At 47.4% G+C, this 13,626-nt stretch overlaps 1 protein-coding gene across 1 annotated transcript in view; it reads left to right on the forward strand.

The window, feature by feature from the left end:
* Positions 1-2,608: 2,608 nt before the first annotated feature.
* Positions 2,609-13,626, forward strand: part of LOC138752901 (cell division cycle and apoptosis regulator protein 1-like) — a gene marked incomplete at its 3' end in the record, with an annotated part of 41,390 nt that continues 30,372 nt past the window's right edge. Inside the window, exons 1-6 of the mRNA XM_069915511.1 lie at positions 2,609-2,711; positions 4,767-4,873; positions 5,815-5,885; positions 8,734-8,843; positions 9,369-9,483; positions 10,890-11,025. Coding sequence (XP_069771612.1) covers positions 4,837-4,873; positions 5,815-5,885; positions 8,734-8,843; positions 9,369-9,483; positions 10,890-11,025 — 469 coding nt within the window. The remainder of the gene's footprint in view (positions 2,712-4,766; positions 4,874-5,814; positions 5,886-8,733; positions 8,844-9,368; positions 9,484-10,889; positions 11,026-13,626) is intronic.

A 13,626-nucleotide genomic window follows, 5' to 3' on the forward strand; every position in this document is an offset into this window, starting at 1 on the left:
TGAGTCGGTGGTGAAGAAGGTGAACACAATGTTGGCGTTCATTTCTTGAGTAATAGCATAAGAGCAGGGATGTAATGACTCTATAGGGCACTGGTGAGACCTCACGTGGAGAATGGGTACAGTTTTGGGCGCCATATTTGAGAAAAGACATGTTGACGTTGGAGAGGGTTCAGAGAAGATTTACTAGAATGATACCAGGAGTGAAAGGGTTAGTGGATGAGGAACAATTGTCGGCTCTTGGACTGTACATGTTGGAGTACAGAAAGATGGCGAGGGGGATCTCAGAAGCACTTTGAATGCTGAAAAGCCTAGATGGAGTAGATGTAGCAAGGTTGTTTGCCTTGGTAGGGGAGTCCAGGACAAGAGGGCACAACTTCAGGATAAAAGGCTTCAATTTAAAATAGAAATGTGGAGAAATTTCTTTAGTCCGAAGGTCATGAGTCTGTGCAACCTGTTGCTTCTCTTTCTCTTATTGCTGCATGCACTGGACAATGCTCTTGGAAACTCCTTGTTTGCCTTGGACCAGACAAAAGCAAATTCCAAGACCTGGGAGTTAACAGCCCACTGTGCAAATGGATCCTGGATTTCCTCATCTCCAGACCACAATCAGTGAGGATTGGCAAGAACATCTTCTCCACAATCTCCATCAGTACCAGAGCACCGCAGGGCTGCGTTCTTAGCCCCCTGCTATACTCACTTTACACCTATGACTGGGTGGCTCAGACGACAATAACACCATCTACAAATCTGACGAAGATACTATGCTGGTGGGTTGTATAAAAGAAGGAGATGAGTCAGTGAACAGGATAGACATTTGGAAAGGGTGAATGGTGCACCAAAACAACCTTACACTCAATGTCACTAAAACTAGGGAGCTGATTGTTGACTTCAGGAAGGGAAAATCAGAGGTGTCCAATCCAGTGATCATTGGAGAATCAAAGGTGGAGATGGTGAGAAAATTTAGATTCTTTGGAGTCACTGTCTCAGAGGATCTTTCCTGGACTCAATACACTAATGGCATTGTGAAGAAAGCACATCAGCACCTCTACTTCCTCAGGAGTTTGCGGAGGTTTGGTATGACATCAGAAATTTCTAGAGTTGTGGGGGAAAGTGTGCTGACCAGCTGCATCATGGTCTGGTATGGGGAGACCAATACCCATGAGCAGAAAGCCCTCCAAAAGATAGTGGATACAGCCCAGGACATCAAAGCAAAACCTTCCCCACTACTGAGAACATCTACAGGGAACGCTGCTGTTGGAGAGTAGCAGCAATCATCAAGAACCCTCACCACCCAGCACACACTCTGTTCTCGCTGCTGCCACCAGGAAGGTGTAGGGGCCACAAGACTCACATCATCAGGTTCAGGAACACCTGCTACCCCCTCCACCATCAGATTCCTCAATGACAAACTCAATCAGGGGCTCAGTCAAGGACTCTTACTTGAGCACTTTATTGATTTTCTTTATTCTCTCTGTATTGTACGGTCAGTTTATTTACCTTCATTATCTGTTTACAGTTCTTTATTTGTTTACATGTTTATGCTGTGTACAGTTTATTCTTTGCACGACCAATAAGTGGTAATTCTGCTGCACCCACAGGAAAAGGAATCTCAGGGTTGTATGTGATGTCATGTATGTGACAATAAATCTGAATATTATGTATTCATTATTATGTGACAATAAAATGAACTTTTGAACCTAGATTTCCAGGAGCCATCGGAGATGGCCTGGGAGACTGCTATGCTGGAAGAATGAGGTGATGGGGCCACAGCTGGGGCTGTAATGGCAGCGCTGTCACTGGTGTGGCCCCGCGGGAGCAAGGATCAAAGTCTCAGCGCTCCCCCACCATGTGCCATCAGCTCTGTACAGTCATTAAACGGGCTGTTAACAGAGATGACAGTGACTGCAGTGTTTGCACCCAAGATGGCGGCGCCTATGATTGGCAGAAGCCACGAGGGGAGTGGGGTTGCAGAGTCCGGGGAACAGGAGGACTGTCACCTGGGTACCATAAAATGGGGAGAACACACCACTTGTTGAGAAGAAGAAGCAAAGGAGACGACCCACTGAAAGGTGACTACCTGCCAGGGGCTCCGAGGCCGAAGAACACACAGGCTGTTGACGATTCTAGGCGAGGAACCCACACAGGATTTGGGCCGCTGGCGACTCACACCAGGTTGTGGACTGCTGGAGATTGGGTGAAGGAGTGCCAGGTATTGGAATGGGGATACGAGAGGGTGCTGGAGGCTTCCTGATCATGTCTGCATCTGGAGCTCAGGTTGGCAATGGTTTGGACCTGCATGATGAAGGAGCACTGGAGACGAATCCATGGACACAGTGACTCTGATGAAGGGCTCAAGCCTGAAACCTTGGTTATGTATCATTATCTTTGCTGTATAAAGTGCTCTGTTTGACCTGCTGACTTAATCTAGCCTCATGTTTTTACTTTCAAGTTTTGCTTCAGGCACAAGGTATGAATGGGCTTCCAAGCCCACTCACTGCAGGGGCAGGATGACTTTGCTGGGTAGGAGACCAGCAGCTGCAGTTCCACCAGGGGCCGCGTGGAGGAGATGTCCGCGGAGGACGCTGCCGACGCCGTGCCTCGAGCTGCCGGCGTTTGACCAGACGGTGGCGGGTTCCGCTTGGCACAGCACACGCTCCTCGGTCTTGGCGTAGTCCTCCTGGACGGGTGGACGCGGCGACGAGTCGGTCAGGGTAGGTAGGCGGCTGGCTGGCCGGCGGTGGCGGCCGGTGCCCGGAGCCCGGAGCCCGATGCCCGAAACCGCGGATTGGGTCGGGGCGGTGGGAATGCGGGGGACGCGGGCGAGGAGGGAGGGCGCCGGCCGCTTTCCCTCGGCGTGCCTGCCGGCAGCGCGCCGCGCGGGCCTGGGCCTAGGAGTAGGGCTTCGGGCCTTCACCACACCACCAAACCGCGCCGCCGCTCCATGTCACTCTTGGGAAGGCGGGCGTCTTTCTGTTCGCTTCTCATCGGCTATCACAGTTACGGATCTTTTTCCCTTCCTCGCAAATGATTCTTCCCCCCACCACCGCGCTGCGGCCCTTCTTCCCCCGCGCTGCGGCCTATCACACCCCTCCCCCACTGGATTTCCTCCTGCTTCCGCCCCTGACTATGGATTTCCTTCCACCCCACAACAATTTCCTTCCCACCCTCCCCCCCACACTATGGATTTCCTTTCTTTCCCCCCCCCCCAGTGGATTTCCTTTCTTCTCCCCCCAGTGGATGTCCTTTCTTTGCCCCCCCAGTGGATGTCCTTTCTTCTCCCCCCAATGGATGTCCTTTCTTCTCCCCCCAGTGGATGTCCTTTCTTCTCCCCCCAGTGGATGTCCTTTCTTTGCCCCCCCAGTGGATGTCCTTTCTTCTCCCCCCAGTGGATTTCCTTTCTTCTCCCCCCCCCCGTGGATTTCCTTTCTTCCCCCCATGGATTTCCTTCCTTTCTTCCCCCTCTCATGGATTTTTCCCCCCCCCCCGTGGATTTCCTTTCTTCACCCATGGATTTTCTTCCTCCTCCCCCCAACCGCGGATTTGCTTCCACCCCCACCAACCGTGGATTTGCTTCCACACCCCCACCGCGGATTTGCTTCCACCCCCCCACCGCGGATTTGCTCCCCCCCCCACCGCGGATTTGCTTCCCCCCCCACCGCGGATTTCCCCCCCCCCCCCCCCCAACAGTCTTTCTTTCCCTACTACCACCACCCAAGCACTTTCTCTCTTCTTGAACTTGTATTCTTTATTGTGTTGGGTCCCTAGTACTTAAGAACTGTTGGTCAGTTTATGTTTCCCAATTATTTCATAATCCCTATTTCAAATGGTTTCCATTTTCGTGTTGATGACACCATGCTGCTCGTGACCGTGTCATCAGCTGAACACCCACTGTCTTTATCTTCTGGCCTAATCTTTATTAATTCCTGATACCTTGCAAAACAAAAGACAATTTCCTCTGCTGGTTCCAGCTCTCAGCCTTCTGTGAAGTTCAGCTTTTATTGAGGCTCCTTCAGCTGAGCAAAAGTATTTCTTTTATTCTCTGTAATGATGGAAATTTTGTTATGAAATCCCTGATTTAATTGGCCGTCTATCTCAAGGTAGTACTTCTTCAGAATTTGCCAAGAATGTTCCAAGCTTCCTCCTGCTTCATTTGAAGTTATTTTCACTGGGTCTGGCACTCTACGAGTCTGGTGATAGGTTTTGCCTGTTTGGCCAATGCGAACACTTTGAAGCTGCAGTGCATCTCTCTTCCTTGGTCGGGGTCAGGTCAGATGTCCCTTTCCCACGCAGAGGAGTTTCAGACTTCGTGCTGTGTTTTTCATTTCCTCCATTGGAACTGCACTGTATTCAGGGTTGCCCTCGGATTGATCCCCTTTGTGCTAGTGGGATCTGAAATGTCATTCCTAACCCTCACCCTGGAAAGGTTCAACCAATGGGACCAGTTTTGTTGTGAGGACATTAAACTTGAACACAAGCCCTCCATCGACAATGGGATCAGAAAATCGTGTGGCTGTGATTATCTCCAGTTCTGATCCATCCTAACCAGGATGAAGTTGACTTCTGGAATTAATCCAGGAAATTTACATCCCAACCAAATGGTGGTGCGGTACTTGATCTTTAACTGTGCAGTGGTGGAGAGTTACGATTGAAGTACAAACACCAACAGAAGGGAGCCACCTCCTCACTGTGCAATGCAAGTGCTTTCAGACTGAAAGAGGAGCAAACTGTAATTAGGATTCTAACCTGTCAACTGTCCCTTTTCCCAGGTTTCACAGGTGGACTTCAGTCAAGTCATAACACATCAGTCTTGCTCAGTGAGGTGTGCAGTCAAGACCAATGTGGGGCAATCAGTTTCAGTCTGCAGGCAAATCAGGTGTGTGTTTATCTGATATGTTGAGGACTGCATTTATGATGATTTTCAAAGGTTATTAAAGATTTAACATTGTGGCAAATTGGATCACTCATATGTTTACAGTGCCTCCCATCACCACTTCTAGCTCCACACTGTTTTCCTTTAAACCAGACTTTTCTCTCTTCACCAAATTTGCCCTATTTCCGACCATTCTAAGCATTGCTTCTTGCCCCTGGCCAAACATTACACCTGCCTATCTCACCCTTGAAGGATGTTGTGCAAAGTTCCAGAATGTTTGGGAATCTGCCACGACTCTGGATTGTGGATACTGAAGGTTCATTGAGGGTGGTGTGGTTAGCATGGCGCTATTACAGCTCACTGACAAAAGGCAAAGGAGGAAAAACCCAACACCCAACCCCAACCAACCAATTTTCCCCTGCAACCGTGTCTGCCTGTCCCGCATCGGACTTGTCAGCCACAAACGAGCCTGCAGCTGACGTGGACTTTTTACCCCCTCCATAAATCTTCGTCCGCGAAGCCAAGCCAAAGATTACAGCCCCAGCGACATGGGTTCAAGTCCCGTGCTGTCTGTAAGAATTTTGTACATTCTCCCCATGTCTCTGGGTTTTCTCCAAGTGCTCCAGTTTCCTCACACCTTTCAAAATGTACGGGGTTGTAGGTTAATTTGCGTGTAATTGGGCAGCATGGGTTAAAAAAGATTAAAATTTTTAATAAATAGATTAATTAAAAAGAGAGAAGGGCTGTTATCAGCACTTTTATGAATGAGCATTTCCTGAAATGCCATTGCCAAGCATCAAATGGCTGCTGTGGCGAGGCCTGGCGCTGCATTATCTCTGCAATCATGCCTCCTGTTTTCTGCCACTCCCAGAGCAGGCACCCTGTCTAGATACCTCGACCCTGTGAAATGATTGAGCTAAAAAAGCATTGTCTTCTTGTTCTAGGCTCTCATGGAGGCCAGCAACAGTCGCTGCTTGGACCCGGGCCACCATCCATACAGCAGGCATTGCTGCAGGTAACGCCACTTACCACGCTGATCCAGCCTGGAGCCTCACCAAGATGTTTCTGGGGGTTGATATGTGGGGGCTAGTGCTGATATCTGTGATCGTCACTTGGTTAATGTTGATAGTGGCTGTCATTGGTGTGGGAGTACCGGTGGAGGCTCTTATCAAGAGCAGTTGTATTGTCATTGGTTGGGGGAGGGGGGGGGGTGCAGAGAACATTAGGAAGGTTTACCATTTGGTTTTATTAATTGGGCTGTTACTGGGGCAGATTACATTATTGAGGGGGTGTTGAGGTGGGCTATCTCACTGGTCTTAAATTTAGACATTCAGCACGGTAACAGGCCATTTTGGCCCATGAGGTCTGAGCTGCCCAACCTACAACCCCTTATACATTTTTGAAAGGTGGGAGGAAACCAGAGCCCCCAGTGAAAACCCACGTAGACATTGGGGGAACGCACAAACACCTTGCAGACAGTGCGGGATTATAACCCAATCCTGATCAGTGGCTCTAACAGTGTTGCGCTAACCACTGTGCCAACTGTGCTGCCCTAAACGTGTTTTGGTAAGGCTGTCGTTTGATTGGGGCTATCCATTAAGGTGAATGGAGAAATAATGGTTGCCAGTTGATGTGTTTGCTTGTGAGGGTTATTAGTTTTGTGGGGTGAATTAATGTTATCGGGGTTCTTGGAGGGCCACATTAATGTCAGTGGGGCCAGTGGCAGGGTGAGGTCAGCGGGGGCCTGTCATTATAATGTGTGGGTCAGGGGTTAATAGGGTCAGTTACTTAGTGGGCGGTTAATTTTGGTAAAAAGGGTTTTCAATTAATAGAGTGATGATTGGAGGCTGCCATTTCATTTGGGTAATATTGAAGGAGGGTGTCACTTGAGGTTAATATTGGTGGAGTGGGGTTATGTCTTTTCAGCATTGTCTTACTGCATTCATGTAAAGCATTCGCGAAACAACTCCAGGATTTCTGAGGCTCTGGAATTCTAATGCTGCTACATGAGCCTGATGTTAGAAAAATCTGACTGTTTACACTGGAGCTAGATAATCCAGAGAAGAGAATGCTTTTGCCTTAAAACTAAAGGCATTCCATTTTTTTTCCCACAGTATGCAAATCAACTACATGCCACGATGAGAGATGTACTGGTTCCAGGGAGTCACACTCTTCCCATTTCAGGCACCCAGTCTCAGCATCACATCTGCTGGGTCTTAGACCTAGGGTCTGGAGCAGGGACTCCCTGATAATGCATTGGTTTAGTTTTGGCTGGATCCTTTGGACCTGCATCATGTGTCTCCTGTATTTTAACATACCTTTCCTTGAATAATTCATGGGCCTGTGCCACATTGCTCTCCATTGCTTCTGTTCTAACTGCTTAACTTGCATTTCTCTTTCAGCCTTTACTACTGATGAGAGTACCCACCCAAGATGTTGCAAGTTACCTGTTTTCTCAACAAATTTCCTCTTAAATTATAGGTCCAGATGTCATGAATTTCCCGTAGACTACAGTCAGGCATAGAGCACAACTGAAGCCTTGCTGTCAGATAGCTTTTAAAGGGAAACTATTTGAATCATCTCAGTTGATTTCCACGTTGGTGGTTGTTGCACCAAATCAAAAACACCCTGCACACGAACTCAGATCCCTTATCTGTAAAGGTATTCTCCCTTCCCCACCCTTATGTTGTCCTAACCCTCCCCCGTTGAAGCCCTGACCCAAACTGTCTTGTTGCTACCATTCCTGTGCTCTGCCGGAAGCTCAAGTAAAACTTCTTCTAATTGTCTTCCTCCTTTATCGCCCAGAATCACCCTCCTCCAGTTCTTTACACTTGCCTATAGTGGTTCCTGATCTGGTTGTTTTAAATTATCAGTTTGGACCTTTGCTCTCTGTCACCACCTCCATCTGTGTAACTATCTGATCCATGTTTTCCTCGAATTCGGCTTTTTGCCTTACTCCCAAACCTTCCTTTCCATCACTATTGCTGCCTGTAACTTCATTTGTGAAGAACTCTGGAATTGTATTCCTAAACCTACCAAGAAACCTCAAATATGTAACCTGCCTGCAAATGTTGACTTGTGGCACTACTTTGAAGGTTCCAGGGATGTTGTACAACAGTAAGAGTGCAACATAAAACTAAGGAGCAACTAATTACAGACTGCTGCCGAACATACCAAAGTGTTTGACATCTTGTGAATTATTTACAAGAGCAGGCTAAAGTTTTAAGACAGGAGACATAACAAATCATTTGCGCCTAGTGGAATGGTGCAAGTAACAAATTAGCTGATTAATAGTCAATCTGTATAATGCCGATGTTGGTTGATGGGTGAGTATTTGCCCAGACACCAGTAATCTTTTATGCCGACTCAAAAGAGAGCAAAGTGGAGCCTTTACTTAATGTCTCGTTCAAAAAGCAGAGAACTCCTTACCTGTGCAATAGTGCTGTGGGAGCTTTTTGTTTACCTGCACAGGCAGGCAGGTCTGCACTGTAATGTATTCTGTAGGTGTTGACTCATTTTACCACTTGGACACATTGGTCATTGTCATTGGCCAGCTGTTGGTTACCTTTTGTAAATTGGTCAATAATTACAGCATTGTTGGGGTGATGCTTCAATGGATGTATATGCTACATGCAGTGTTACAGATTCATTATAAACCGGATGATAAACCATAAGCAGTTTTGTATGTTGAGGGTGTGGTCAGGCTTGGTTGGGTGTCCCTTTGCAGTAAAGTATCAGTCAGGTGCTTGGCTGGCAAGCTTCACGTGGAGGGTGTATATGGAAGTGTAGTGCATCTATCTCCAGTGTTGCTGGAGATTTGTTGTCCCTTTGAATAATGACGCCGGTTCTGTTGCTATTGGCAGGGCCACCAGCAGTCAGGCCAGTCGCAGAAGCAGCGAGTGTTTACAGGAGTGGTCACAAGTCTCCACGACTACTTGGGGTTCATTGACGAGGAAGTGTTGTTCCATCTGAAGTAAGTGGTCCTTGAACCGGTAGAGAGTGTAGCATTGGAAGCTTCATTTAATGGCTCCCATTTTCCCCTGCTGTTTGGCCACTGAGCCATTCAGATCCCAGTTGCTCCCAGTTTGATTTCTCCAAGTTTGTGTTATGGCTGATTTTAGTGTCTCTTGATCAAAGAGTTTTACTGGGAGATCCTGTCCCTAATCCCTGGGAGGGTGCTGTCCAAGAGCTTTGGACTCGATTGTCACAGTCATCAAACAGACTGTCAAAATGTCTAAGCTCATGGAAGTTTAGACACCTTCAGGATCTGTCAAAAATTCAAGGACTTCTCCCTGATCCACAGTGCCATTAGGGCTGTGGTCCTTAGTTACCTGTAGGGCATTGTATCCAATGGGATAGTGCCTCATACACATGGGACTTTGGTCTTTGACCCATACCCACTTTGGGCAGCCCCTATCATTGGGAGGTTGTATGTTGCGGTGTCAGCAATGGGTGGTTTGTGTCAGAGTTGTGATTTGTGCGTGTGTTTGTATTGCAGTGTGGTGAAGGGTCGGATGCCCCAGATTGGGGAACGAGTGCTGGTGAAGGCGGTGTTCAACCCCAATCACTCAGTGAAATGGAGCGCACTCAAAGTCCAGGTGCAGCCCACTCAGGTACAGGCTTTAGTGCAGTGCAAAAGAAACAATGAAAGGTCCTGATTAGCAGCTTAGATTATTGACCTTTATCAGTTTAGTCTTTATGAAGCATCTTGTAGATGATTGGATGAGATATAGGCAGCTTACTGCAACTAAGCCTACATTTCCCCTTGCATCCCAAACTTTAGATCCTGATTCCATAAACCACTCTTTCCTAGTCCTGTTTCTTCCCTTACCCATCTGCTACCATTCCTTCAACTCCTCTACCAAGCATTGTGTGCCTTTCAGTTTATAGCCCCTCTGAGGTGTGAGGAACACGTTCAGCAGGTCCAAGGAGCAACGAGTGTTGATGATAACAAAAAATATTTATTTGCCCACGAGAGAAAGTCGCCATGGGTATCTCATGCATACGTTCAGTCAAGGCACAATCAACACAGCTGCATTGGACAATTAAACCAATAATTGCTACAAACTGTATTTCATATAGTATAAAAGAAAGACACAACAGCAGTACCCGCCCACCCAGACCCGATGTAGGTACAGCTCTGTGATTAATGGAAAGATGAGAAATATGTTACAGCAATGGTTTGTTAATGTGCACCACAGTAAAAGCCTCACTCCCATTACTGGCACACACCTGGGGATTGATTCACCAGCGTCGTCTCTGGCTGGAGTGGGGCTCAGATTCGTTCCTCGTGGAAAAGAGACCCAACTGCTCCACGTATTGGGCTTTATATTGGTCAGTGGAGCCGGCCCACATATGCCAAAACTAGGACAGGTGATTAAAGGAGCCAGTGATGATGTGTGTGTTTTTGTTAAAGGGGGCCAATGGCAAAGTTAGTGCTCAGCATGGGTGGTCTTGACCTTGATGGACAGATGTGGTGGATTCTGAGCAGGTTCCCATTGGAGTGGTCACATGCTCCATCACACCCTAATGGTTGGGGTGGCAATGCAGGTTGTACTTTTGACTGCAATGACATCAGTATTGATGCTGGGACTGGAAGTAGGGTATTGGCTGGTCAGTCCACACCCACCCTTTGGATTTCCCATCAGCTGTGGAGTTCTGCTGTTTCTAGTGATTGATATGGGGTGGGGTGGGAGTGGTGATCATTGACGTGAGACATTCTTCATTAATGTCTCCTCTGCAGGTTTGATTTTAGCAGAAGTGGAGTAATGTGAGGACAGTGTGTTCTCACATCCGACTGGAGGCCACAGTACAACCCTTCCATTTCCCCCAACCCCAAGCAAGGTTTATGTCTCTGCTTGTCCCACGTCACTACCCCAGTATAAATGACAGAGATTCCAGAGAGCCCTGGACAACGATAAATTGCTGAGTCTTTTCCAGAATAATTTTTCTGTCATGTTCATGTTGGGAAAGCTTTCCTCAAATTGATTCTTTTTGTTGTGGATGCTTTTCATTGCAGAACCCATCACACATGATGTCTGGACAGAAGCAAGGCATCCTGGGAGCCAAACCCCAGCCCCAGCCTCTGCTGCAAGCTCCACGCATTCCCTCCCTGTTATCCTCGCAGCCATTGCTTTCTCAGCTCCCTCATAAACGTGAGTATCCATCACAAGCGAGCCTGGCAGAACTTTGTCGAGGTCACTGGGGTGGTGATTACACCTGCTATAATCCTGTCTCCTTGTGTGACTTCTCAATCCCCAGCAGGTGCCACCTCCATGATTACTCTCCACTCGGGCTCACCCATCACCCTGTTGGTGTATTGTTGAGCTGCAGCTCAATGGCCAGTTTTTTTTTGTCGCGTTCTTCTTGAGGTTTGACGCAAAAATCAACATGCTTCAACTGATGAGAGGATCATGTTGCTAGAGAGCCAATACTGAATCGAAGCTGTTCTGTTGGAGAGAGATAGGGCTAAAGGGGTGCTGCACTGGGAATGGTAGAACTGAGTGGTGAGATATCAGGACCAGTATTAGGCATTGTGGAATCTCTGCAGGATTGTCATCTGATTACATAAGTGCAGCCCGATGAAACAGCATTCTCTGTTCCTTGGTGCAAATCAAGCAGGCACGCAACCAGACATAACAGACACAGACCACCAATACAAGTATACGTATATACAAATAAATAAATGTGTTGCTTTTTAAATATGAGAGTCTCGAAGGGTGAGTGTGAGCAGTTCCTTTGGTCATTCAGCATTCTCTGCCTGTGGGAAGAAGCTGTTCCTCAGGGTGCTCTCTCTGATACTCCTGTATCTCTTTCCTGATGGGAGCAGCTGAAAGACGCTGTGTGCAGGGAGGAAGGGGTCCTCAATAATCCCAGTAGATCACGTTGATGGGTGGAAGGGAGATCATTTCAGCCACTTTTATGGCCCTGTGGGTAAACCTCTGATTCATTTCTCTGCAGCAACCATTACCACACTGATGCAGCTGATCAGGATGCTCTCAATGAGCTCCTGTAGAAGGTTGACATGATGATGGCCGGTAACTTTGCCTGGTTCAGTCTTCTCAGGAAATGCAGTCATTGCTGCATCTTCCTGACAAGTGAGGAGATGTTCACGAAAGAATGTGTGACCCATTGATTAACGAAGAGGTATTAAAGTTAAACCAAGGCCCCATCTACCCTTAAAATATGATACTATTGAGGGAAGGATGCAACCATGTGGTGTCCTCACTTAATCATCTTCACTTCAAACTGATTATGTGGTAACAATTCATGTTGCTTCTTGTAGGAATTTGCTCTGTTCAAGTTGGCTGCTTTGTTCCTTCATGCAGTATTGCTCCGTATAGGTCACTCATTGGCTTCAAATTCTGAAATTTGTCATGGTCACATGCAAATTAGTCTTCCCTGGTTAAAATACAGATGGAGGTTACAATACCAAATGTTTTCCCTTTTCCAAAGTTCTGTTAACCAAAATGTTCCATTAACTGAACCTTATCGTGGCGCTGACATGACATCACAAGTTGAAGAAAAATTTATCACCCGTCTTGCCCATGTGGGGCTCTGACGGCACCAGTTTGGTAACAACAGAGCTCAGAACCAGGAAGATAGACGGCTGAATGCCTCTGACCAGCAGGCTGGAATCTTGAGCCATCATTGAGTGACTGGAGGAAGTCAGCAGGTCAGGCAGCGCAAGGGAATAAATTAGAACGCTAATTGTCCTCGTTTTAGGTAACGCTCTTCCTCTTTTTTTCTGCTATACTTGTTTTACAAAGTGCGTGCCGCTGTCTCCCAGCCACAAGCTGTCAGAAAAATCCTTTGTTGCGGTGTCATCAAGGAGAGCAGCCTCTCGGGCAGGAGCAGAGACTCCATTCAGGACTGGTGGTGATGGGCAGGTGTCGGGTGCTGATCCTGTGGTGGTGTTTTGTTTTTCCTGTTTTGTTCCATTAACCGAAAATAATTACAAACTGTCCAGTCCTAAGTTTCTCGGATATGGGGAAACGTACTTAGCATGAGCCTGACATGGATAGCGGAGAATCATCTAGGCATTCCCAGTCACCAATGTCATAAAGCAGGACAGTGATGCTGGAATCAGCCTCTAGTACAGAGTGGATGGGAAGCTCTTTGCCAATGACTGCACCCTGTATGCTGGCTCAGAGTCAGAGATGCAAGTCAGTATGGACAAATACTCCACAGCTTGTCAACTTTGGATTTACCATCAACATTAAAAAGACTGAAGTCATGCGCCGGGGGCTCCTCGTGCACCGTTCATAGAACCCAAAAACACAACAGGCAGTGGACCATTTCACTTACCTTGGCAGCACGCTCTCCCGAGCACTGACTATTGATACAGAAATTAACTGGGGAATAGCAAAGACAAGTTCTGCTTTTGGAAGGCTGCATTCCACTGCATGGGAATGTTGAGGAATCAGTCCAGCAACGAAGATCTACAGAGCTGTGGTACTCACTACCCTCCTATATGCCTGTGAAATGTGGACTCGAAGACACGCAAGACGCCTCAATCCTTTTCATATGACTTGTCTTCGCAGAATTTTAGCCATTAGAGGGCAAGAAAAGTACCAGCCACTGAAGTTCTCTCTAGAGCAAGTCTACCATCAGTCCACACACTACTGGTGAGAGCACAGACCCGGTGAGCAAGTCGTGTCATTGTATGTCAGATGAGTGCATACCCAAGCAGCAGCTTTTTTGGGGAACTCTGCTGGTAGATGCTCACATGAAGGGCAGAAGAAACGTTACACTAA

The sequence above is a fragment of the Narcine bancroftii genome, chromosome 2, assembly GCF_036971445.1.
Source record: "Narcine bancroftii isolate sNarBan1 chromosome 2, sNarBan1.hap1, whole genome shotgun sequence".
NCBI lineage: Eukaryota > Metazoa > Chordata > Chondrichthyes > Torpediniformes > Narcinidae > Narcine > Narcine bancroftii.